The sequence below is a fragment of the Sceloporus occidentalis genome, unplaced genomic scaffold, assembly GCF_023333645.1.
Source record: "Sceloporus occidentalis isolate IW3139 unplaced genomic scaffold, rSceOcc1.0.p SCAF_4, whole genome shotgun sequence".
NCBI lineage: Eukaryota > Metazoa > Chordata > Lepidosauria > Squamata > Phrynosomatidae > Sceloporus > Sceloporus occidentalis.
In genome coordinates this window covers 99,283,219-99,309,489 of record NW_028316984.1, presented here as the reverse complement: position 1 = coordinate 99,309,489, position 26,271 = coordinate 99,283,219, and the positions used below count along the sequence as shown (strand labels likewise).

Below are 26,271 nucleotides of genomic sequence, written 5' to 3'. Positions count from 1 at the left end.
TAAGATTATTATCCTCTCTCCCCTTTTTCCAATGTCCCCTTTCTTTACTGTTTTCTTTCCTATGTGGTTTTCCAGCATCTATTTTCAGTTGTAAGCTTCTGCTCTTTATAAAGTACCATTTAAACAACAACAACGCAGAAGCCCAAGAGACTAAAGAAGATCAGGACTGTGAAAGAAATTAGTGTGGCTTCACTGCATTTCTTACAAATATTCTCACAATTATATTTGTTGTTTACAGGGAAGTGAGAGAGAGAACAATGTTCATCTTAAGGTCAGTGTCCTCAAAAACAAGTGGGATGTGTAGCCATGGCTACATTCTTCAGGGCAAGATTTCTGTCCCCCAAAATATCATTTTCTGGTTTTTCAGTGTGAGTTCTCTTTTGACACAGCTGTCTATTTTAAAACAAATTCTAGTGGTTTGAAAGAAAAAATATCTCCTCTTAGACAGATAAACAAAAAACACGAGGCTCCTTACAATTGTAGGTACATGTGCCCTGTAAAGTCAATTCGAAGGCTTTCATGGCCAGCATCCATAGTTTTTGTGGGGTTTTGGGGCTATGAGGCTGGGTTCCAGAAGACGTCTAATTAGCATCAGGCAATGGATCATTAATTAAATAGACACCCTGAGACCTTGCCATTCAACACAAAACAATACACAGATTAACATGTAAATCACTTCCTCTCAACCAACAGTATATATACCCCACTCTCTTCCGTGCCAGCATTCTCTGAAGATGCCAGCCACAGCTGCTGGTGAAACGTCAGGAATAAACTTCTAGAACACGGCCTCATAGCCCAAAAAACCAACAAAAACTATAATATCAAGATTTTTCGGGCGCTCTAGCAGAACCTTCTCTTTCATCTATACCTCCCAACATTTGTTCTCAATTGGCAGCCCAATCCTATGAAAATTCACAATAGGCTTATAAAGCCCAACTAGACATGTATAGTCTTGAGAGCCAAGCTATAGTGCAGGCTGCCACAGAGGTTTCCATACGTCCTTTACATCATAGCAAAAATCCTCCTTCTACCTCTTGTTGCAAAGTAAAACAATGACAAAGAAAATGGCAACATACTTTCCTATGTATTAATCTACCTATTCTATTCTGACAATAATCCTGTCTTGCCAATGAGTTTACAGAGACTTTATGTGAGAATTCTAGAGTATGGAGTTCAGTCATCATTTAAACAGTTGTGGTTTGTCCAAATACAAAGAGCAGAGAAGCATATAGCCCACTTTCTTAGAACTGTTTGAAGGTCAATCTAGATCTAATACCCAAAGTACTGTTAAACCAATGTCACTTTACCTGTCCCCTCCTTGGTCTTCTATTGGTCACATGATTTTCTTGTCTGTCTAAATGAATGCTGGGGTATACTGTAGTTATGAGGTGGTGGAGAATTAGGATATGGACGCCCTGAAAAAAGGATTCTGCCCCCCTAAATGAATTTTTTCTTCATTCATTAAACGTCTAGCAACACAGAGTGTGAAACATTGTAAATCCTTCACATCTAGGACTTTTCTATTTGTTGTGTCTGCTCACCCTCTTTTCTGAACTGCTAAGCCTTCTTTCTAAATGCTCAGCTTACATTACTGAAATGCTAGAAATTTGAAGACTGAAGGAAAATTGCAATAACACTAACAGAGGGGAAGATTCATTTTCCCTTCCTCCAAAGCTACACCCCTACATGTATGCAAGTATGAGTGAAATGTATGTTTTTGACTAATGGAATTTAAAGTTTGCTTCCTGGACTGAATCTCCCAGTACCCACATGGTCAGAAGGAGCAAGGGTCCACCTGCATAAATACCCTTCCATACCGTCTGAAATAAAGACAAAAACTACAACATCTTAACCAAATGCAGGGCTATGACTAACAACGTCAAATTTTCTTTTCTTTCTCCTGCATGATTTTTAATACCTTTGCCTGTTGAAAAAAAACGGTTGAGCTTGCAACGTTTATAATGTGCATTTTGGTTGCCCCAATAAAGATATCACTGTTTTGTGGATTTTGGATGATGTTTTTGAGTTAATCATTGTTATGGTGTGTGTATATAGGTTTACCAGGGAAGGTTGTGAGAGCAATTTTGAAGAGGTGTGGGTGGGTCAGGGCTGATGATTAACCGGTTTCTACAGTATCAAGGAAACTAATAAGCAACCACAGGCAACACAAAAGAAGCTTATTCATAACTTCATCTTCAGCTATGTCCACCAGCTTCCCAGTAAGCAAAAGAAAAAAAATGGAGGGAGCAAATGCTGTGCCATGACAATGCTCTTCCATAAGCTGCCTTGTCTGTGAAGCAAACCCCAGATGATGGGGTCGCATCCCCCCTCCGCCTGCATCCACAGTACATGCACAAAAGAAGCAGTTTCCGTAGCAACCAAGCCACAGTGAAATTATCAAGACAGCTCCGCTACCAATTATTGACTAACACTGTATGGATCAACTGACACCTAGTGTTTAGTCAGAGTACTCCTGCATAAAGCAATTCCCAAGCACAATGCTTTGGTAGGCTGGCAGTATATATATTTTTACACACAGAGACCACACTATCATCTGATTCTATTAACTTGATGATTTGGAAAATGGTTAATTTTATATGACTCCCATAGAACATCTAATTTCATGAACTGAACTGATTTTTTTTATTTAAAGAACAGTACAGGTATGCTGAAAATGTATTTTTTTTTCTTGCATGTGCCACAAAAAGGCAACAGCTTATGGTCTCAGAAGACAAACAAAATGCAAGTGTAGAAAAGAGAAGATGCAGCTAAGTACAGCAATTCATAACTTTGGAGAAAGTCCAAACAGTGGGCTGATTTTATCCATTTCAAATTTGTTCTTTCTTCCTTCTCACGCGCACTCTCTATGGCAAAACAGAATTATTACAAATCATTGATCTCCGCCAATGAGAGGCGCCTGCAGTGTTTGTTCTCCACCTTCAACACTTTGCTTAAACCTCCCTCTCCTCCTGTCTCTTCATCATTCTCTCCTAATGACTTTGCTAATTATTTCATCTCTAAGATTACCACTATTCGCTCTGAGATAGTCCCCCCCGATTCTTCTTCTGCTCTTAATCTTCTATTGCCCTTGCCTAACAAATTTTCTGTGTTTCCTCCTGCCTCTTTGGATGAACTCTCTACACTTCTGAACTCTTCCAAACCTGCAACCTGTTCTCTTGATCCAATTCCTACTCGTCTTCTAATCTCTATAGCTCCCTCCTTTCTGCCCTCGCTTCTCCATATCTTCAATCTCTCTCTCTCTACAGGCTCCTTCCCTTCGGACTTCAAACATGCTCTCATTTCCCCAATTCTGAAAAAAACCTTCTCTTGACCCCTCCTCTTTGTCTAGCTATCGTCCGATTTCTCTTCTTCCCTTTCTTTCTAAGGTTTTGGAACGGGTTGTTTATTCACGCTGTCTTGAGTTTCTTGAAGCCAACTCCATCCTCAATCCCTTTCAGTCTGGTTTCCGCCCAAGGCATTCTACTGAGACAGCTCTCACTAAGATTTCGAATGACCTTTTACAGGCCAAGGCTAATGGCCTTTACTCTGTTCTCATCCTTCTTGATTTGTCTGCTGCCTTTGACACTGTTGATCACTGTCTTCTAGTCGATATACTTTCTGACCTTGGGTCCTCAGACTCTGTTCTCGACTGGTTTAGATCTTACTTGTCTGGCCGATCTTTTGCAGTAGTTGCAGGGGGTCAGACTTCTTTTCCTGTTCCCTTATCTGTTGGCGTTCCCCAGGGCTCTGTTCTGGGTCCCCTTCTGTTTTCTCTCTACACACTGTCCTTAGGAAAACTCATTAGCTCTTTTGGCTTTTCCTACCATCTGTATGCCAATGACACCCAGCTGTATCTTTCCACCCCTGACCTTTCTCCAAGGCTTGAACAGCAAGTTTCGTCTTGCCTCACAGCTGTCTCGCAGTGGATGTGCCATCGGCGTTTGAAGCTCAACACGTCCAAGACAGAGCTTCGTCTTTCCTCCTAAGCCCACCCTTCAACTCTCCTTTTCTATCTCTGTGGACAACATTTCTATTCAACCAGTCCAGCAAGCCCGCAGTCTTGGTTTTATCTTTGACTCTTCTCTGTTGTGTATCCCTCAGATCCAGACCACAGCCAAGGCTTGTAGATTCTTTTTGTACAATATTGCCAAAATCCGACCATATCTCTCCGCCTCTACTGCCAAGATCCTGGTCCATGCCCTAGTGGTCTCACGACTTGATTACTGTAACGTCCTCCTGGCTGGCCTTCCTCTTTCTCACCTCCGTCCTTTAATCTCTGTTCAGCGTTCAGCTGCACGCATGATCACTTCCACCCACCGCTCTGACCACATCTCTCCTGTGTTGGCATCCCTTCACTGGCTCCCCCTCCCTTTCCGCATTCAGTATAAGCTCCTGCTGTTGACATTTAAAGCCCTCCATGGACTGTTCCCTCCTTACTTATCAGACTTTCCTTCTCCTCACCTTCCCACCAGGGCCCTCCGTTCTGGTAGTCAAGGTCTGCTGTCTCAGCCCAGGATTTCCTCTGCCACATCCCGGATTTGCCCCTTTTCACTTGCTGCCCCTCACTCCTGGAACCTTCTTCCCCCACAAGCAAGAGCCATCACTTCTTTAACCAGCTTCAAAATGGAGTTGAAAACCATCCTGTTCAGAGAAGCCTTCCCAGGCATTGCATAATTGTCGCTTACTATTTGATGTTCTTTTGGTGCCTGTTTATCAAACCATTTCCTGTATTGCTATGTACTGTATATGCATTATCCTACTTGAGAGTATGTATTTTCCCTGGAAAATGATTAACCATCCATTATGAAGCCAAGACCTCCCTCCAGTCCATCTGCCTTGGTCCAGGTCTTGGAGGTAGAGAGGAACTGCTGGACCTCTTACCCTTTCCCTCCACCACTCCCTTCTCCTTCTGTGTCATGTCTTTTTAGATTGTAAGCCCGAGGGCAGGGAACCGTCTAACTAAAAAGATTGCACGTACAGCGCTGTGTAAAATTACAGCGCTTCATAAATAAAGGTTAATAATAATAATAAATAATAATAACCCAAGTAGTCAAATGATATCACCTTTCTGACTGCACATACCTGTACGTGGCCCTCATGGGACCTCTGTCATTCACACTGCCACAATTGCAGAAGCTACCTGGCTTCCTTTCCTCCTGCTTCCTTATATGCTGTATCACTCTGGAGGCTGTTTTAGTACCCTTTTGTTGTTGTATGCCTTAATGTATTTTCCAAATACCCTACTGCACCCAAAAGAACAACCAACAGTTGCCACTGAATTTTGGCAACAACTGTGATAACAGCAGCAAATTTACCTGCAGTCCTCCATCACAATCACATGGGTACTGGTGGTCCACAGCAGCCATCTAATACAAAAAAGTGGTCCATCCAGCTACAGCAATATATGGTCCCTCATTTGAACTTAGGGAACAGATTGCTGACTTCCACACGATGATCTATAGCGAAGTGACTTATAGCAGTTATTCTTCTCAAAGGTTTCCCTCTTTTAAAAATATTCATCAGATTTCAGAATATTTAATAATATCACTTTCTAAAGGTGAGAGCCTTCTTCACAGAAATTTGGTGCAAGTAGATGCCAATTGTTTATCTGGAAGGTCTATGCCATCATAGTATTATGACAGAAGGTAGAGATATACCTCTGAAGCTTCTCTCCTCCCTAATATCATCAAACTTCTCCTCACGCTTCCCCAGTCCTGTCTCACTAACCTCCTTGCAGAGAGTTCTGCGCTTGTTTCCGTTCAGAGAAAGGGACTCAGCTGAAAACTGGGAAGCAGCTCCTCTGTCCTAGTTACCTATCATCTTTGCTTAGTGCTCATAATCCTTGCTGGGATGGCAAAAGTGAGCAAAGGACTTATCTGGGTAATAGTGGTTGTATACCAGCTTTACTCACCACTCTTCATCCTAACTGAATCAACAAGAGACAAGTGAAGGGATGCAGCTGGTCCCTGAAGAAGTCACTATTCAGCCTCTGACTGAGTCCTGTGTTGGCTGACTCCCAAGATGTCTTTGCTCCTCCAACATACTTCTTTGAGTCATTTCTAAGTTATGGAGACCCGAAGGTGAACCTATCATTGGATTTTCTTGGCAAGATTTGTTCAGAATAGGTTTGTCTTTGCCTTGCTCTGAGGCTGAAAGAGTGTGACCTGCCCAAGGACACCCAGTGGGTTTTCATGGCCGAGCAGGGATCTGACCCCTGGTCTCTAGAATTGTGATCCAGCACTCAAATCACTACACCATGCTGACTCAAATCTAGGAAATCTGCTATAACATGGCACAAATACAATATTTAGGTATTTCAGGGGAAAGGATGCAGTACAGATATATTCAGAAGACATCAGTATATCAAGGTACAAATAGTAACAAAAGCATACTGTTCCTTATAACAAAATCAATATTTGGACCACAGTTGGGAATAACATTTTCTTTCATCTCTTTAATCCTGCCATTTTGCTTCTGGCTTTTGTGGTTCAAATGACAGAAGATATGATGCCTCTATGACCTCAATTTGTAATGCAAAATGCTATGTATGTACATAGGAGAGAGGGTGGTTTAATGCACTAAGAATTAGTGTTGAAAAGCATGAAATAAGCATTTTTTTTCTAGGAGAGAGACCAAAAGCAACTTAATGGAAAGAACCTAAGAACTGACACAGCAGATCAGATATAAAAACTCAACAGCTTTCAACATAGACACAAAATAGTTATCATCATCTGCAACATCATCATAAGAGGAAAGTAATAGCTTCCACATTCTTGCTCAACATTTTTTTAAAAAACTACTAAAGGCAGAGAATTTTAAAAGGAGTCTTATTTTTATTACAGCCTTGACTACATACAGTTTCTTTTTTTAAAGAATATATACTGTACACACACACACACACACACTTTTATTTTTTCAATTTCAAGTTAATTTAGCCAATTTCAAAACTGACAACTAACTACAGATAAAACAGCTACCCTGATAATGAAGTGATAATATTCTGGAATAACACAGCTCAATGTCACAATGTGCATTTAATAGTCTGTCCACTCACATAAACCTTTCGATAACTACAAGTGGAACGAACATACAACAAAATGTTGCAGAGTGAAGTGCAGTGTGCCAACTAGTCATGTTCTTTGCCACTATACTCCAATATCCCACCTAGCATTTAGTGGAGCAGAAACCAGAAACAGACATATATATGCCATTGGTATGTGAGAATGTCAATTCAAATTCAAAATATTTTGTGTACAGAAATGAAGTAGCAAGTCCAGTTTTAATGATGGTCGTTAGTGAACAAAGACTGGAACTGGTCAATGTGTATGGCCTGTTTGCCCAGTGTGCAGTGCTGATGGACATTGATGACACAGTATGGCATAAATCACAGTGGCGGATCAGCACGTGATAGTCCCCCTAATATTGTGAGTGATCCCATTAGGTCTGGGTTCAAAGGCTGTAAAAATGAAATGTGACTTTTACAAGTGATCTCTCCCTTCTTCTTTTTCTTCACCTTCCAAAAATCCTCTCTGGGAGGTCAAAGGGCCTCTGAACAGTGGCCACTTTTAGTTGGCATATTAGTGAGTAATTGAATGCCCAGCCAAAGGGCCTTTACACATTACATAACTGTAGCACCGTAGTTCCATTTTAACTGCCATGGCAACATTCTATGGAACCCTGGTGTTTGTAGTTCAGCGAGGCATTAGAGATCTCTGGCTAAAATTTCAAAATACATCTCCCCAAACCTCAAATCCCAGGTTTTGATTGAATGGAACCATGGCAGTTAAATTGGAATCATAACACTATACTTGTTTAGTGTGAAAACACCCCTGTTTTTAGTCCTGCTATAAAGGAGCTAACCAAGGTGCTGAAGCTGTTTAGGAGATAAGGTTCAACATCTTGGGGCCCTTTTGCACTACACAATTATTGTGATTGTATATGATTGCACATTTACGGCTGTGGCAACAGCCTAAGGAATCCTGGGATTTGTAGTTTAGGGAGAACTATTTAGAGTTCTCAGTCTGAGCACTCACCAAACTACAAACCCCAGGATTGCATAGGGTGCAGCCATGGCTATTTAAATACTATCACAGTGCTATAATCATGTAGTGTGAAAGAGCCCTTGGATAGTGCCTTTCAAATCTGGACTAAAACCCAGCATGGATCCACTGTCATGAGAGTCACTAGCTGTCACAGCCTACAGAATTCATTATTTTAACAGGGCACCGCAGTGAGTTGGGGGAGACTCATCCAAAAATAGGTAAACACTCCTTGAGTGAGCTGATTGAAAACATGTCAGATTTGTTATTCTTGGTCCAAAACACACTGTAGAAATAATCCATCTTGAGACTTCTTTAACTGCCTTGGCTCAGTGCTAAGGAATCCTCGGAATTTTTGTTTGTTGTGTCACCAGAGCTCTCTGACAGAGAAGGCTAAATGTCTCACAAAACTACAGTTCCCAGAATTCCTTAGCATTGAGCCAGGGCAGTTAAAGTGGTCTCAAACTAGAATACTTCTGCAGTGTGTTTTGAACCCTTGCCTTCTTATATATCCAGTTATCTTCAGATATTTAAACTACAGTCATCTCTAGTCATTCATTACATACCTGATAGCCCTGTATGCATTTAATAGATTATGGTCCACAAAATCAATACAGTATAACAAGAAAGGGAGGAAGGAGTAGAGGAACTGTGTGGCACCTTTAAGATTTAGTTATCTGGGGTTTTTTCCCCTTTCTCCTTATTTTTATACTGAAGAAGACTGATACTGACATCTCTTAGAAAACAACTCTAAATGCACGAGTTGTATTCCATCCAAAATTCAAATCTCCCTACATGAATATATGAACTATAATCCACATCATACAAATTGTCTATATGAAATCATATTCCTCATAGTGTGTGTGGGGGGGGGGCATAATTAATCTGAGACTGGTGTTCAAGGTTCTACATGCCATTATTTTTTGAAATGTTAAACAGGCTCACATGCAGAACAGGCCATGCTAGAATTACCTGGCAATAAAACAAATCATCATATGCTACACAGTGCATGTTAGGGATATTCTCAGCAGCTTTCTTCATCCATGCATTGTAAGACAGTGCCATGCTGTGGACAGGCCTGTCTCTTTGCTGTTAGGCTCTGCAGTCTCTGCAGGTACAGTAAGCATGTTTTCTGACCCACTTTCCTTCCCAGCCTCTACTTAGCTGTACGCTAGCGATGCTCCTAGCATGCCAATCAGACACTGCAGCCTGCAGTGCAGTTTGTTACAGAACATACACAGTTCCTACTTTTAAAAAAAATCAGCAGAAAAATACTGTATCAACTAAGCCTAATTGAATGGAAGGTACTTTCTGAAATGTATTCAGTACAATTAGGCATGCCGATCATGTATATCCTTATGCCTACAAATAATGTTCTGTTATTCTACTAGGGTGTGTGCACATATGCACGTACATGTGCATTGTGAGGGAGAGAGAGTGTAAAGGAGGAGAGAGAAAGAGATGGACGAAAATTCAAATGGTCTTGTCTGCTCATAATCTGTGGAAGCAAAGCTCACAGATCTATAACTGAGCACACTTTTTTACCAGTTGTTTAGGCATGTAACTGTCTACAAGAGAAGCCACAATCAATTTCTCTTATTCTCTTTCATTCAGCATTACAAACAAAGTGAACTAATCTGTCAAGTAAAGAATGAAACCCTAATCCCATGGGAACGTGAAAAATCAGGCACTATAATACAATGGAAGCAATAATTTTACACCAGTGTTGAAATCTCTACATTGGCTGCCGATTAGCTTCCAGGCGCAATACAGAGTGTCGACTATTACCTATAAAGCCCTACATGGCCTGGACCCAAGTTACTTAAGGGAACGCCTCTCCCTACATAATCCGCCCCGCACTCTCAGGACATCTGGCACAAAAATATCAGAACACCCCAAAACCAGGTTGAAAACCACCTCTTGTAAAATGTTTTCTGCGATGGCCCCTTTGGAACAACTTACCAGAAGAGATCCATCTTATACTTTCTTTGGAAACCTTCAAGAGGGCATTGAAGACGGATCACTTCTGGCAGGCCTATCCAACGGATCTCCTCTAATCTGATTTTGAACATCTGAATATGACTCGATCCTTATGACTGTGAGCAATGCTGTAACAACTCTTCCCCTTTTTATTTTTGATTGATGTATTTTGTATGTATTTTATGATATTTTTACTGTTGTAATCCCGCTTCGATCCGAAGGGAGAAGCGGGAGATATAAATAAAATTTATTATTATTATTATTATTATTATTATTATTATACAAAATGACACCAGGCAATACACGCACAATTAATACTGTCCCATATTCAGCTAAGCAAACAAACTTTGATAAGAACATATGGGCTAAGATCTCAATTAAGATACCATTCTAACTCTCTCCATGCGATATGCTATGCTAAAATACAGTCATTATTGGAAATTATGGACCTTATCACATGGGGGAAACTGACCAAAATTGGGGGTTTAAACAGCGATTATCCCATGAAAAACACAGTATCGCAATTAAGATTTTCACTCAATGTCGCTATTAAAAAGGCAATAAACAGCAACAAATCATTCACTGGGAAATCTCAAAAATCATGTGTTGCTGTTTATTGCCTGTTTAATAGCAATGTGTGTGAAAATCTTAATTGCAATTTCACATTATACAAGGGATAATCACTGTTTAAACCCCTGATTTTCCCCTTATGATAAGGTCCTATGAATAGTCAGAGAAATGATGTTAAAGAAATTACATCTTGGACTAGGGTCAAGAAGACATGAGCTCTGAAGTCCTCAGTGTGATGAATAGTAAAAACAAATTGAACAATAATTGTTAAAAAAAAAACCAGTGGAAGTCATAGCTTCACAAAGTCTAATAGCATCAAAAAAGAGGCATTTTTTAAAAAGAAAATAGGAGGACAAAGCTAGGCAAAGAAATTTCAGCAAGGAGCAATAGAATACAGCTTATCAAATCCATATGTAATGGAAAATATTGATAGCTAAAGGGAAGGGGGAATCTCTAGGTTTCCAAGTATGTTAGACTATAATTTCCACAATCTTTCAGCAATGGCCACACTCATTACAGCTTCTGGGCCTTGAATTCCAAAACATACCAAGATAACCCTAATATATAAAGTACCTGGGTTATCAATGCTTTGGACAAACATGAGTGTCATCTTACAGAGTTGCAGACAGGCTGGTTTTCTGCACGGTTCTTGGCAGCATAGTAGTTTCACGAGTAACATTTGTCCATTTGCTTACTGCTGGACTTACTGCAGGGTCACTGCAGTCCCACCCCCATGGCCATTTTGTGCCTGGAGGAGAGTGGAGGGAGATCAGAAGAGAATGTGGCTACATCCCTATATCTAGCTCAAAATGATCACAACATCCACTGAGGTCCACTTGGATCCTCTGATGGTCTCAGCAGATGAGATAACCATTTTATGTCTATGGAGACATAACCAGATGCTTCTCCAGCCCCGTCTTTCATTCTCCACCAATCATGAATGGGCAAGGGATGGCTGCACTGGCTCTAGAGTAAGTCCAATGCAGTCTTTGGTTGGTGTGGACAAAGGAAGGGAATGCCAACCTCCATATTGACCAAAAAAAGATGCTGCCTTTCCAAATGCAAGGATATTATTTTCTGTGATTCGGAAGCAATATAAAATATCTGTTGTAGTTGTAAAAGCCTCGTGATTTATTATATATCCAGTAAGCTATACAAATGAATATGCATAAATCATACCAAGCAAACATCTCTGTTCAGCTGCTGGGAGCCCCGAGAAAATAGCATTGGAGTGGACCCCTTCTATAGCCATCAAGAGGCATGGCACCTCAGGTCTTAAGGTCCTTGCTGAAGCTCTGACCTTGTGCTAATTTTTTAGAGGACCTTTATAGGTTTCTCCAAGATTGTGTCACTCCTAGATCATACCTCTCCCATGCTATCAATCAGATGGTTGTTTTCACAGGTGTTAGCCAAGGGTTGACACCACTTCAAAGTCTGCTATCTTTACTGCAGGGCAAATACTGTAGGCAAAGTGGTGAAGAAGCATAACCTGCAAATGGTTTAAAAACCGATGAAGAAAATCCAGCAAATGCTTCGCTCAGCCAAGGAGCAGAGAGACCGTCTCACAGCCGCAGGAGTTTACCACATACCATGCAGCTGCGGACAAGTCTACATAGGGACCACCAAACGCAGTGTCCAAACACGAATCAAGGAACATGCGAGACACTGCAGACTTGGCCAGCCAGAAAAATCAGCAGTAACAGAACATGCCACAAACCATCCTGGGCATAAAATACTGTTTGAAAACACTGAAATTCTGGACCATGCCAACAACTACCATGTCAGGATGCACAGGGAAGCCATTGAAATCCACAAATATCTGGATAATTTCAACCAGAAAGAAGAAACCCTTAAAGTGAACAAAATGTGGCTACCAGTCCTTAGGAATAGCAAAATAAGGATTCAGCAAATGCAAATGGGAAACCATTCAGAGTCAGGGGCTTTCCCAGCAGATAATGACCACCAATTAGCAGACATTAATCCTCTTTTGCATTAGCCTCCCAGCCTGAGGCCAGCCACCAGCACAGAACAATACACATGCAAATCACTCCTGCATTCCCAGGCTCACCCAGTATATATAGACCCATTTTTTCGAGGCAAGCATTCTCTGAAGATGCCAGCCACAGATGCTGGCGAAACATCAGGAAGAAAATCTTCTAGAACATGGCCACATAGCCTGAAAAACCCACAAAAAAACATGGATGCTGGCCATGAAAGCCTTTGACTTCACTCTGCTATCTTTAGATTTCTCCTTAGTTCCAGCTGCATGTTATGTCTCTGTCTGGGTAAGCTGTGTGAGCATTTCTCCCTGTGCTTTCTCAGCCATACGTTATCTCTTAGTCTAGGTCAGCTTCTACCTCTTCTAAGTGTCTAGACTTCTCCCTGTGCTTTCTCAGCTACATGTTATATTTTACAGACAGTAGCAAATATACAAGATATGGATTTAGCAGAATCAAAGCAAGGTTTTGCTCAGAAAGGTAAAGCAAGTCTATTTTGGTGGCATGCAGGAGAATAGTGACAAGCCACTACACCTCCTCAAAATACAATATGTCTTTTGGTGGTTGTCCATATAGATATGCACAATCAAAAGGCTGACTTACACCTATATAAGCCCCTAACAGGCTGCCAATGATATACTGGTCTCCTGCTTTCCCAGAAAGCACTATGTAGAATACATAGAACGCCTTTCCTTTTACAAGAGAAACTGCCCAAGGAACATTTCAGTACATCTTGATTATAAATCAATAGCACCATCATAGACAAGATGAATTTGCTAGGGCTCACAGACCCTGAGTACCCATTCCCTAATTTAAAGACAAAGAAGTTTTTTGGCTTGTGTTGAGGAAAAGACCTCTGTAATTTGGAAAAAGTTGGAAGGCAATAGCTAACTACCATTATTACAGCTACATTGCCATAGCAACCATAGTCACCAAGACAACTCAAGCTATCCCAGATGAAAACTAAGGTTTGCTCTTATTTATGTAAAGTAAATTATTATTCAAGGTAGACACCACACACTAAACCTCAATCTGTCAGTCACATTTACATTTATAGTAGCAACGCAAGCAATAAGTACATCATTATTATAAAGTGTTACTGTTATTCACTGACTTGACTGAACAGCAAACCTTGGCTGCGGAGGAAAAATAATATTGAGGGCAGCATCCTTTATGGCTGAGGAAACAAAACATTTGTACATGCTGTAACACAGTGTTTGAAATGTACTGTGTTGTTTCCCACATTATATAAAGAAGAAATTCTCTTTTATCAGCAAGAGATCAGTCCCATAAAAAGTGACCCCAGATATTATGAGATGTCAAAAAGAAATGTAATGTCAAAACAACAGCAGCAGCAAAATCTAGTGGCACTTTAATGAATAACAAATACTGAGCATACTGCTGTCTATAGCTTCACTTCCCAGCTAAAACCACCAGAGATCTCCAGCCCATCCAGGACAATTACAGTTCTCTGGCACAAGCTCTGGGCAACAGGTCTATAGCTGCTTACACATATCCACCTAACAGGGAAAGATTACTCACCACCAACAATAGAGCCCATGGCAGAGATATGGAAACAGGAATCAGATCCTGTGACAAAAATATGGCAGCCCTGTCCCCATGTTTACTCTGAAAACACTATGACGGGACCTAACATCCACAACATCACACACAGGGGCCCATACACTTGCTTGATAACTAATATCTCATTGGTGGAGGAGCAGGTATATGGGCCCATGATGTTGCAGATTTTAGACCCCATTATAGTGTATTCATGTGGCCTTCCAGATGATGTTGGATTGCAGTTCCCATCAACTCTTGCCCTGCACAGCCGATGATGAAGGATTACAGGAGTTGTAATCTGGAGGACCACAAATATTAGTAATAGTGGTTGTGATGCTTAATTTTTTATTCATTCATTTATAATTCATCTTTTCCTAATATTGGGACTCAAAGCAGCTTATAGAATATTAAACTCAGAAATTTAAAACATACAAAAACATCAGTAAAAATATATAAAAGTTATTTTAAAAGCAATTAAATTCATAGTTGATTTCAGAGGGAGGAGTATTTGATCTTCGTATGTTTGATAGTACTCAACCGGAAAGCCGTCAGGCCCAAGCGATTTCCCCTTTTTGCCTTTTCTGATTGCTTCAATAGTTTCTGCCATGGTTATAGGGGCATTTAGTATCTCTTTTTGCTTTGCATTAAAGCTTTGCAAATTTGTTTTCTTTAGAAAATTTTCTAAGTCTTCAGATTGAGTAGAATTGTCTTTATAAAGCAATGAATAAAAATTCAAAAACTCTTTTTTTATTCCTTTTTGGTCCATTATTAATCTTAGATCTTTAATTTCAATTTCTGATATTATATTTCTTTCTCTTTGTTTTTTCAGTCTATAAGCTACCAACGACCTGGTTTATTAGCATGCTCAAAGTACGCTTGTTTCATGTATCTTATTTTGTTCTGAATTTCTTCACTCTCTATTATCTCAATTTGTTTTTTCAGTGTTTTTATTTCTTTCGCAATAACTTTGCTCAAGAGGTTGCTTTCTAACTCCTTCTCTTTTTGGTGTAATATATCATATAAGTTAGTTAGTTTTTCTTTCTTTTTCCTTTTTTGTATGCAGTTCTGTTGTATAAAGAAACCTCTCATGAAGGCCTTAGAAGTCTCCCAGACTGTAGTAATTACCGTGTCTTCCTTTAGGTTTTCTTCAAAGAAAAGTTTCAAGGCTTGTCTTCCTCTATCTACTATTTCTTCTTTCTGTAGTAGGTTTAAATTCAGTTTGCAGGAGAAGTCCGATTTCGCTGTTCTTATTGACACTAATATAGGACTATGGTCTGAGATCGTCCAAGGTTGAATGTCCATTTTGGAAACGTCCTTACACATGGCTTTTGTAGCGAACATCATATCTATTCTGGAGAAGGATTTGTGACGTTCTGAGTAAAAAATAAAATCTCTAGAGTTGTGGTATTTATATCGCCAAATATCTGTGAGTGCCTGTTCTTCAATAAGATTTTCAAAGGATCTCGGTAATTTACCTTGAGTCTTTTTCATCTTCTTGTCAGGCACAGTATGGTTAAGTGGGCGCAGAATGTGGGTCATAATATTCTATATAAAAACTGGGAAAATATTTGGAACAAAGGGTTAAAAAATACTGTCAATCAGGACTTGAAAGAAAATGTGTTTAAAATGATCTACAGGTGGCATCTCTCCCCATATAAAATATCTTTGATTTATAAAAAAGGAAACCCCATATGTTGGAAATGTCAAAAAGCTAACGGAACTTATTATCACATGTGGTGGACTTGCGAGATAGCAAAAAAGTATTGGTTAAGTATTTACGAAATAATAACTAAAGAGTTAAAAATTCAAATTCCTTTTTCCCCTGAGATATGTCTTTCAGGAATGTTAGAAGATACTGTACAGGAAAAATGTCAAAAATTGTTATTTTATTTATTCACATGTGTAAGAATTGTCTTCGCAAGATTTTGGAAACAGAACTATGCCCCTTCAATGGAGAAATGGCTTATGAAGTCCCTTGAAATGGCAGAATTGGACAGAATGACTTCTTGGGCTAAAGGGAAAAGTGAAGAACATGTAAAAGAAGAATGGTTACCGTTTTATACCTACATTAAGGAAAGATGGAAAAATACTGTGTTAACCTGAATAATGTACACCTTGTGTCATAAGGCCAAACAAACCTCTTTTTCGTTTCCTCTCTTCTGAGAGCTGTATTTGCTTAACTTTGGATGTAAACAACTCCATAATAAGTTGTATTTTGAATATGAGAATTGTGCGAACAAGATAAGTTTAGAGCTAGATGCTTTAACGAAACCATACGGGAGAAACTCTTTATTTTAGAAAGCTGATATAAAGACATTAAAAACTCATACATGGAACCAGATAGGGGGAAGACTGTAAAGAAATAGTTTACTTAAACAAGTTGATAACAAAATTAAAATAGGATATCCCAAAGTGAGTAGAAAATAGTAGAAAAACACACTTCCTTTACAGTTTACCTTTGGGAATACCTCTGTATCTTATGCTTGAAGGATTAATGTTAAGAAAGAAACAAAAATAAGGCATAACAAAGGTCTATAACAGTTGAAAGTGGAGTTAACTGAGCAATAGGAAGTGCCTTTTTGTTGACTGTCATTTTAGTTATGTCATATGTTGTCTAGGTCGAGTAGGTAAAATGTTGTAATGTCAATGTGATGTAATGTGTTTGTATATGTTGATTTCTGTCATGGAGAGTATGTTTTTTGTTTGTCTATAAGAAACTGAAAAAATTAAATAAAAAAAGCAATTAAACACAATTAAAACCACGTTAACATTGATAAATACTATCAATATGTGAACTATTCATTAATATTATGCCCATCCCTGGACATCAAAGTAAAACTCTTACCCCTTGTAAACTGAAATAGACAACCGTTTGTCACTATCATGCATGTGCTAGTCTGTTTGCCTGTGCCAATTATGTCTGTGTTAGCTCTCAATGACTATTTGTGAAACGACAAGTGTTAAGACAGTCACCCATTTTTATACCTTTTACATCTCATTTTCTCCGCAACTTTCTCCCACACAATCATGTTATAAATATCTGTCAAGTGAGGCAATACTCCATGCATCTAATGAAGTGGGCTGCAGTCTACAAATGCTTGTGCCAAATATAATGTGTCACTTTAAGGTGTCACTACTATACAATAGTCCCCTGGAAATTATTTCATGTCAGAGTACATTATTTACATATAGCTAGTGTCGTGCTGATTTTAATCTGGATTTGTTACTCAAACCAAGCTTCCTCGGTATAGAATGGGATGACTATTTTAATATAAATAAAATGAATAGTGACAGATAAAAAGTTAGAAAAAAAGTTCCTTGAAGGAAAAAAGGCATTCCAAATAACCTTTGCATATTGTAATTAACTAATATGTATCACTGGCTTCAATGGAATCTAATACCCTCTAACATTTCACAGATGAAAACTGGGACATGTGTGCCCAAGCAACTTCACACTGTGGTCAAAAGGCAACAAGAGGGAAAACATGAAGAAGAAAAAAAAACTGTTTTAAGTAGAAAAAAATCTGGAATTTGCCCCTCCTCTCATCCCTGCTGAGTTATCTGGGTGCAAACTACTTCTGCACTTTGAACTCATTTTACAGCAACTGAAGTAAGCCAAACACAAACGAGAGATGCAGAAGGAGAGAGAACCTGGAACATTTATAAACAGCTAAGAAAATAGGATGGCAGAAAATTAACTGGGATAATTAATTTATTATTTTTATTTGACCTTTCTCCTGGCATGGGACCCAAGGCAGCATTGTCAGACAAAATGACCACATGGCACATGACAATTTTACCATATTTTGGCAACCCCACATCATTTTAGCCTCAGGAAATGCCTCCCATTTTTTTTCCATCAGGAAATAAAGTAGAACTTGGTATTCTGCAGGGACGTAGCTAGGATTTTAGGAAGGGGGGGTCCAGACTAGGTGCCACCATTATAATGGGGGTTGAGTGCAGCGGCACAGCAGCACACACCATTCATTTTTCTAATAGAAGGGGGGGTCCGGACCCCAAGAACCCCCCCTTGGCTACGTCCATGTATTCTGTTACCAAAGCGTTTACAGATGACAAGTAGTGGTTAGTGGTGGTCCCTTTACAGGAAACAGATACACATGCCATGATTAAATACCAAAAACTGTGTTGTCATTAGAAGAAAAAAATCAGTCTGTCGATTAAAGCCAGTGTCTGCTGTACATGAAGCAAGAGGAACCTAATTTTTAATGTCTTACTATCAAACGTGAACTGAGCAAATTAAAAATTGCTACAACCTCCTCCTGTTTTAAGATAACAACAATTGGACTTTCTGCTTTCAGTCTATGACAGGTTTCTCAAACAGACTAGCCTCCAAATTCTTTCAGTGAAGGTGTAGCCAACAGTCTCCTGTGTTCCATATCATGCCAACTGGAATAGGTACAGGATCAGCAGTGCAACAGAAGGTACACACTGTTCCTTCTAATGTGGGAATAAACTAGTGATGTATTCAAGTCTTTTCTCAATTCCCTACCTTCATATCTCAAGATAAGTCTCAAGTCCTTGCAAGTTGAAGTCTCAACTTCAGACTCAAGCCTGGGAGTAGGGTTGCCATAACCCAGTGAGAGGCGTGACTCCTCCGCTTTCTAGGGGGCGTTCCCGGTCCCGTCACGCCCTCAGGTGGCTGCTTAGCTCCTGGCCCTGCTGCATCCCTATATTGTGATGAGCGCAACAGCCAGGGCTGGAGCTGGCAGGGGAGTGCTCTGCTGCTCTGCCTTGCCCCTATTGGCCAGCCCTCCCAAGGAGCAGGCTTAGTCAGGCAGGGCAACAAGGCGCGAGGAGGAGCAGGGCCAGGCAGGTCGGCAGCAGCAGTGGCCCCCGCCCGTCCAGGCAGGCCGCTGGAAGAGGGGAGGAAAGGGCCCTGGCCTCTGGGGCAGCATGGCCTGGGGAAGGAAAGGGCCCTTTCCTGGAACCCCTGCCCCCCAGCCCTCCTCCTCCTCCTGCTCTTGCAAGGAAGGGGCTCTGAAGTGCCGGGAGAGCTGCCTCACTAAAGGGGAGGGGCGCCTCAGCCGTCGGAGAGGAAGAGGAGGAAGAGCCTCGGCAAAGCTCAGAAGAGGAGGAAGGGGCTGGCACCCGGGAGAGGCAAGAGGGCACCTTCCAGGCCCCTCCTGGGCCCCAGGCTCCCCCCAGGATCGCCCTCGTCGGAAGCCCCCTCCCTAAGGCCCCCCAAACACACACCCCTCTCCTTTCTAACCCTCTCTCTGACTCTCTCTCCCTGTTACCCCACTTTAACTGAGCCCTCTCTAACCCCCTTCTACCACCTTCTCTCCATCTAAACCCCCCTCCAACCCCTCTCTATCTTCTCCCCCCCTCTCTAACCCAGTGATCCCCAAACTGTGCTCTTTAAGTAATTTTGGACTTCAGCTCCCAGAATCTCAGACTACTGAGTAACATGTCTGAGGCTTCTGGGAGTTGAAGTCCAAAATCTCTTAAAGGACACAGTTTGGGAACCACTGCTCTAACCCCCTTATTTAATAATAATAATAATAATAATAATAGGATTTATTTATATACCGCCCAATCACCGGGAATCCGAGCGGTTTGTGAAATTCACAGATAGCCAAACTGCACAGGCAGATCAGCTCCTGGCACTGAACAAGCAGAGCTCTGCTCTGGAGCCACAACGAACTACATTTCCCAGAATTCCATAGCATTGAGCCAGGGCAGTTAAAGTACTGTCAGACTGGGTTATTTCAGCAGTGTGTATGTAGTCTGAGAGCCCTGCAGAGAGAACAACTCTGGTGCTTTAGAATTTAAGCCCATCTAACCCCCCTCTATCTAAGCCCTCTCTAACCCCCTCTATCTAACTCCCTTATTTAAGTTTCTTCTAAGCCCCCCTCTAACCCCTCTCTATCTTACTCCTCTTTATCTAACCCTAACCCCCTCTAGGTACCCCATCTAGCCATTCTTCTATAGCCCCCCTTTCTCAAACCCCCTTATTTAACCCCCTTCTATCCAACCCTATATATTTTTTTAAAAAACCAGCAATTTTTTGTGTCCTCCATTTTTATAAAAGTGCCCGACATTTGAAAATGTTGTCCTACATTTGTCCTACATTTGTGCCGGTTTGGAGGCCCTGACTTATGGCAACCCTACCTGGGAGCCAACTTTTAACAGAAAAAAAGGAACCAGGCACATTTCCATTTCTGGTTTTAGTTCTAGCTTTAAAGGAGCTTATCCAAGGAGCTTAAATATCATCACCTTAGATAGTTCTCTTAACGTCAGGAATAAAACCCAGACCAGATCCACTGCCGCACTGACATCCCCCATCACCATGGCAGCTTCATTCACATGGATGCGTACACCCTTTGCTGGTCCCCAAATTGCCACTGCTTACATTGTGGCAGGGGACATGGTAAGGGATAGAGCTGCAGCTACATGCAGACTGTGGGGATTGAGTGCATTTGTCTACACATTCAATCCCACCATCTGAAAAGAGTGTGCACTTGAATTACCTCACAACTATGATCTATTTTTCTCCTCTGACATGAAGTTTATCCCAACAGTATAAGGGCCTTACTGTCTGTAACATACATGATATAAAACAGGGATAACCAACTGATAACACCTCAGATCTAATATCCTATCAAACAGGGGTGTCAATTTGCAATATGGGCTTCCTGTTTCTGACCACCTGAAAATTATGTCTCTTTTCATCTAAATGCCACACATGCAAGTCAGCATGAATGCATCTCTTTTAGCCCGTATGTTTAGCCCCTAACTGACAAACAGCAATACATCTGCAAATCCCTCACAGAAAGAGATGGGGTGGAGGAACCTGGTGGAAGATTTTTGCATTCTCTTTCTCCCTCCGTAGATAAATAGGGATTTCCTGCCTGCAAACTCCTCTTCCTCTCTCTCTCTCTCTCTCTCTCTCTCTCTCTCTCGCTAACCATGTGATTTAGATCACTCCCCCTTTGGGACTAACAGACATTTTCTCTCAAAGATTTTCGACTGAACTGTTGGTCCTCCATCTTCCTCTTCTCTCAACTTTCTTTGGAAAGATGGTGAGATAAAGATTTCTTTTTACCTGAACTATTCATGAGCTTGATTAGGCTATAGCCTATATGTATATATAGATTAAAGTCATTAGTAAACTTTTGTTTGAACTACAAGCTACTTATGTTATTTTTTTAGTCAGTCTCAGTTCTTAGGGAAGCATAGTTAAACAAAGGCACATTTCTGCAACTCTGCTAATTGGAAGCAAGATTCTAACAGGCTTGTCTTTGACATTGTTTGATATTTAATATTCTTGTTTCCTTGGCAAGGGCTGAAGCCTTGGGAATCTTAAATTACTCCACAGAACCACAATTTTTTCAGGGAGCTATTCCTGTGTGCTGGAGCAACTGGTGGTGCATATAGATAATGTATGCAGTCGGCGGTTCCAGCCATGGGAAATGGAGAAGAAAGAACACAGTGGACCAGTTTTTCAACACCTATGCTTATAAAGTTAATGCAAGGCTGCATCTAATGTGGCTGTCACTGCTGTGTACCTTCAAGTCATTTCCCAGATATGGTAACCCTAAAGCAAACCTATAATGGGTTTGTTTGTTTTTAGAGGAGTTGCCATTGCCCTCCAATGAGGCTGAGTATGTGCTACCTGCCTAATGTGAACCAGTGGGTTTCCAGGGCCAAGTGAGGATTCAAAGCCTGGTCTTCCAGAGCCCTAATGCAACATTCAAACCACTATTCCACACTGGCTCATCTACTGTTGCTACTCATACAGAATCATTCTCAAAATATACCTGCCACGATGTAGGATAAGACAGAATTAATTTAAGTCTCTCAATTTCAGAGGGGAGGGAGGAAGAGGAGGCCTGCCACAGGCAGAGAATGCAGATTTGTAATCTTTTCAGCGTTGTATTTTAATGAATCAAGTAGACAAAAAAAAATAGATAATCTAGAAGCAGCTTCTCTTCCAAAACCCAGAGCTGTATATACAGTTGATGTCGCCAGTGAGTGACTCTGTGATGTGAAATGCCCCAAGTCAACATTCAAGCTAGTGTGGAGCTGATGATTTAGATATCCAAGTATTAAGGTACTATTTTCTGACATTCATGACTGGCAAGAGCTCAACTTTTGTGACATTCCTGGACTCTAGCTAGTGCCAAGCTATCAATTTTATTATAGAATCAGCTCCATTGAAGTTCTTCATGATCTGATTATATCTGGCATCTCTAGGATTTAGCTATCAAATTTAGTTCTGTATACTTTCTAGCTACATCTGTAACATCTGGAACACTGCCGGGCTTACCAAGTTGTTATATCAATAAAATAAACTCTCACCACCTGCCTTAAAGTTTAACTAGTCATAGTATTCTTGATATTTGCTTTTTCATTTCAGTTTATGTCCACTAATTTTTTTTTCTGGTCACTGCATAGTCCTTAAAAACTTTTAAGTCCATAAAAATGACAGCTTTACCTGTCAGTACTATACCAATGACTGCAGAACATGTGCATAGAAAAAGCAAGATAGAGCCACACTAAAACCTAATGTAATGTCAGAAGCACTTTTTATTGAGCAGGAAAAATGTTAAAAGAAACAGGAAGGCATATCCTGATCAGTTCAAACAAAACTCCACAACAGAAACACATGAGATCATTTTAACATACAACATACAGGAATCACAAGGGCAATGCTATTCAGCATCTACATGAAACCACTGGGACAGATCATCTGGAGGCATGCGTTGAGGTGCTATCAATATGCTGACAATATCCAAATATATTTCTCCATGCCTTCAAAAACAGCCTTAGCTAAGGATAGTGTGTCTCCTCTGAAGGAATGCCTGAGGGAGTAATGTGCTGAATGAGGAGCTGAATCCAGACAAGACAGAGGTGCTCACAGTCAAAGGGTTTGGACGTGTGTCAACCAGTCTTGGATGGGGTTACACTCCCCCTGAAAAACTGTGTTTGAAAGTTGGGGATGCCTCTGGATCCATCACTTCAAATGACAGGCCAGACAGAGGCAACAGCCAGGAATGTTTACTATCAGCTTCGGCTAATACACCAGCTGCGCCATTACCCAGAGTTGGAGGACCTAAATGCATGTGCTGGTAACCTCAAGGCTGGACTTCTGTGCTGTACATTGGGGATATCTCTGTGCCAAGTTCAGAAACTTCAGCTAGTTCAAAACATGGCAACCAGACTGATTACAGGGACATCCAGGAGTGATCACATTATATCAATATTAAAATCACTCCACTGGCTCCCAATTAGTTTCTGGTCAAGGTACAACGTGTTATTACCTTTAAAGCCCTACATGGTTTGGTTCAGGTTATCTATGGGATCACCTCCTCCCATATAATCCACCCTGTATGATCAGGTTCTCTGGTGAACATTTACTCAAGTAAGCCAAGACTAGGTTGGCAACTGTCAGCCAGATGCTACAGAATCCTTAGTAATATTTTTTGCACTAATGTTATCATTAGTCCCATATATCATTTAATGTAATGGCAATATTTGTGACATAAACAACTAGCACAATTAAAATTATACCTTTCAATTGCAGTCTCATACATACAACCTAAATGTTTATTCATGGGCTTAAAGTGAGATTTGGTGAAATGTGATGTTTTTAAAGAAAAATGTAAAATAGTATTTTTAAAAAAATAAATTTAACAAATTAAAAATTAAAAGTTTGAAATTGTCATTTTTTAAAAAAACCATGGGGTGTCTCTTTTTTCCTTCTATTGAGCGTAACCCCACTTACACCATCTCTTAAAGCAATTTAAAGAGAAGCAGGTGAATGCCACTGCCTGTTTCTCCCAAAAGACAGCTGTTTGAGGAGCAGTGGTATCACTTCCCCCATAGGGTGTCACCAGGTGCGGACCACACACCCCAGTGATGCCACTGACCCTGGGAATAAGATAACATCCTTCACCATATAATAGAGAGCAACAGCCAGTACACACAGCCTTAGGGGAAAGGGGAGTAGGAGATGAATGGAGAAGGGACATGCCACTGCTTTCCCCTCAATATCTGCCACCTGAGGCACCTATCTCACTTTTCTTATGGCAGGGCTGTCCCTGCCTTGTCTGTGAAAGTCTGAGGTATACAGATGTCCTTTACTCTGTGCCCAAAAGTCTAGCACAAGACCTATAGTTTTGTTTGCAGACTAAAAACACAAGACAACAACAAAACAGGTATGAAACCAAGTATATGCATGGCTTTTTCTTACCTGTGATGCTCCAGTGAGGACAGGTACTATAGCAGGAGAATGGAGAGGTTCTTTCAAACTGTGTTTATCTGATCTCTTCCCATCTTGGCCCAGTTGTCCATATGGCAGCTCACTTCTTCCAAGCTGACCGTAGTCTCCTCTGCCCCATGTAAAGACCTTCCCTGTCTCTAAATTCAAAATACACATTTATATAACATTAGTTCTTCATATCAGACAAATTTTAAATCACCAAGATCGTGCCAGAGCAATATGGGAAGTATTCCAAGAACCTCAGCTTTCTTTTTAAAACAGAACATATTTACAATTTCTGACTTCAAGGATTAGTGAATGCAAGTTATTGACTCAACACAGTTCATGGCATCCCTTCTCAGACCCAGGACAAGATTTCTCTACATGTACAGACTTCACCTTTGCCCCTGTATATGTCACAAGATTCTTTGTGACAGGACCATTTCCGGAAAGGGTAAGAGAGAGAGAGAGAGAGAGAGTGTGTGTGTGTGTGTGAAGTATATGTACATGTGTGCCTGTACATGCACTTCTGTGCCTGTACATGCACACATGCATACATGCACACACAAAATATCATCTAGTCTAAACCACTATTATAATAATAGTGAATCAGAAAAGTAGATGTTAGTGCTGCCCTCTAGAGGATCATTACCAACATCACATGCCACATTTTAGGTTCCAAATTGAGCAAAATTCCAAGAGGCAAGTGGACAAAGTAACAATACCACATTTTATTTTTATACATGTTTTCATTATTATTATTAGTAGTAGTAGTAGTAGTAGTAGTAGTAAACAACTATGTACAAAACATAATACAACAATAAAACAAAATAAAATAGTTTATCTCACAACTTTGAATTATGTTGTGTGTTTTTTTTTATATATATATACCGCTATTCCAAAGATCATAGCGGTGAACAGCAAGTAAGCTAATTAGCAAGTAAGCTAATTTGCCCCCAACAGTCTGGGTACACATTTTAGCGACCTCGGAAGGATGCAAGCCTGAGTCGAGCTTGGGCCCTTTTGCTGGTCTTGAACTCGCAACCTTGTGGTTTTGAGTGTGGCTGCAGTACAGGCATTTAACCACTGCGCCACCAGGGCTCCATGTTGCAAGTCTCCTTCTTGGGTTCTGATCAGTGTTAAGCGGCCATTTTAAAGTCCAGTGCTGTCTTTGTGTAAATCTAATCCAGAATGTCCAACCAAAGATTCGGATGGTATGGAGGCTGCCTTGTCTTGTTTCTGGACTTTGCATGCATAAATGGTTTCCACTCATTGACTTTTTAAATATTTATGCATGAAAAGTCCTGATTTTGGACATCCTGTGTAACTTGCCATTCTGTCTTTCAAATAACCATAGGTCCCATACCTTTTTCCACCATATATCCAGAGACACCTCTCCTGTTCTCCAACATCTGGCAATTTCTACACAGGCTGTGGTAGTGAAGAAATCTATGAGGTTTTTATATTTCAGATTTGGGTTCGTGCCTACATATATTGATAACAAAAGCATTTCTGGACATAATGTTACTTCTTGGTTGGTAATCAATGAATTTTGCTCAAGTACCAATTGCCAAAATATGTTTATTTTGGGACAGTCTAGCCACATGTGTAGAACTGTGCCTTTAGCATTACAACTATGCCAACATTTGGAGGAAACATTTTAACCATTCTGACTAGCTTGTGTATAATTTTCAAGGTGCCTTCTCTAATCAATGCTGATCTGGATTTAAAAGAGGTGGAAGACAAAACCGTAATCCATTTTGAAATGGGAATAACAAACTTTTCTCCCTTCTCACATATTGGTGGATTTCACCTTTCATCAGCCACATCCAACAACATGGCCAAAAGTAATGGGTGATGGGATGTGAGGAGCTGCTCATAAACGTATGGCTTTTGC

General features: G+C 40.5%; 1 protein-coding gene across 5 annotated transcripts in view; it reads right to left on the bottom strand.

Moving 5' to 3' along the window:
- The window catches only part of SERGEF (secretion regulating guanine nucleotide exchange factor), a 153,639-nt gene that overhangs the window by 73,373 nt on the left and 53,995 nt on the right, over positions 1-26,271 (bottom strand). For 4 of the 5 annotated variants that reach the window (XM_089521042.1, XM_089521043.1, XM_089521044.1 and 1 more), the window contains one exon: positions 24,366-24,532. In XM_089521042.1, coding sequence (XP_089377168.1) covers positions 24,366-24,532 — 167 coding nt within the window. Of the gene's footprint in view, positions 1-22,915; positions 22,975-24,365; positions 24,533-26,271 lie in introns of those variants that run through there. The other variant, XM_089521046.1, reaches the window with a different exon arrangement.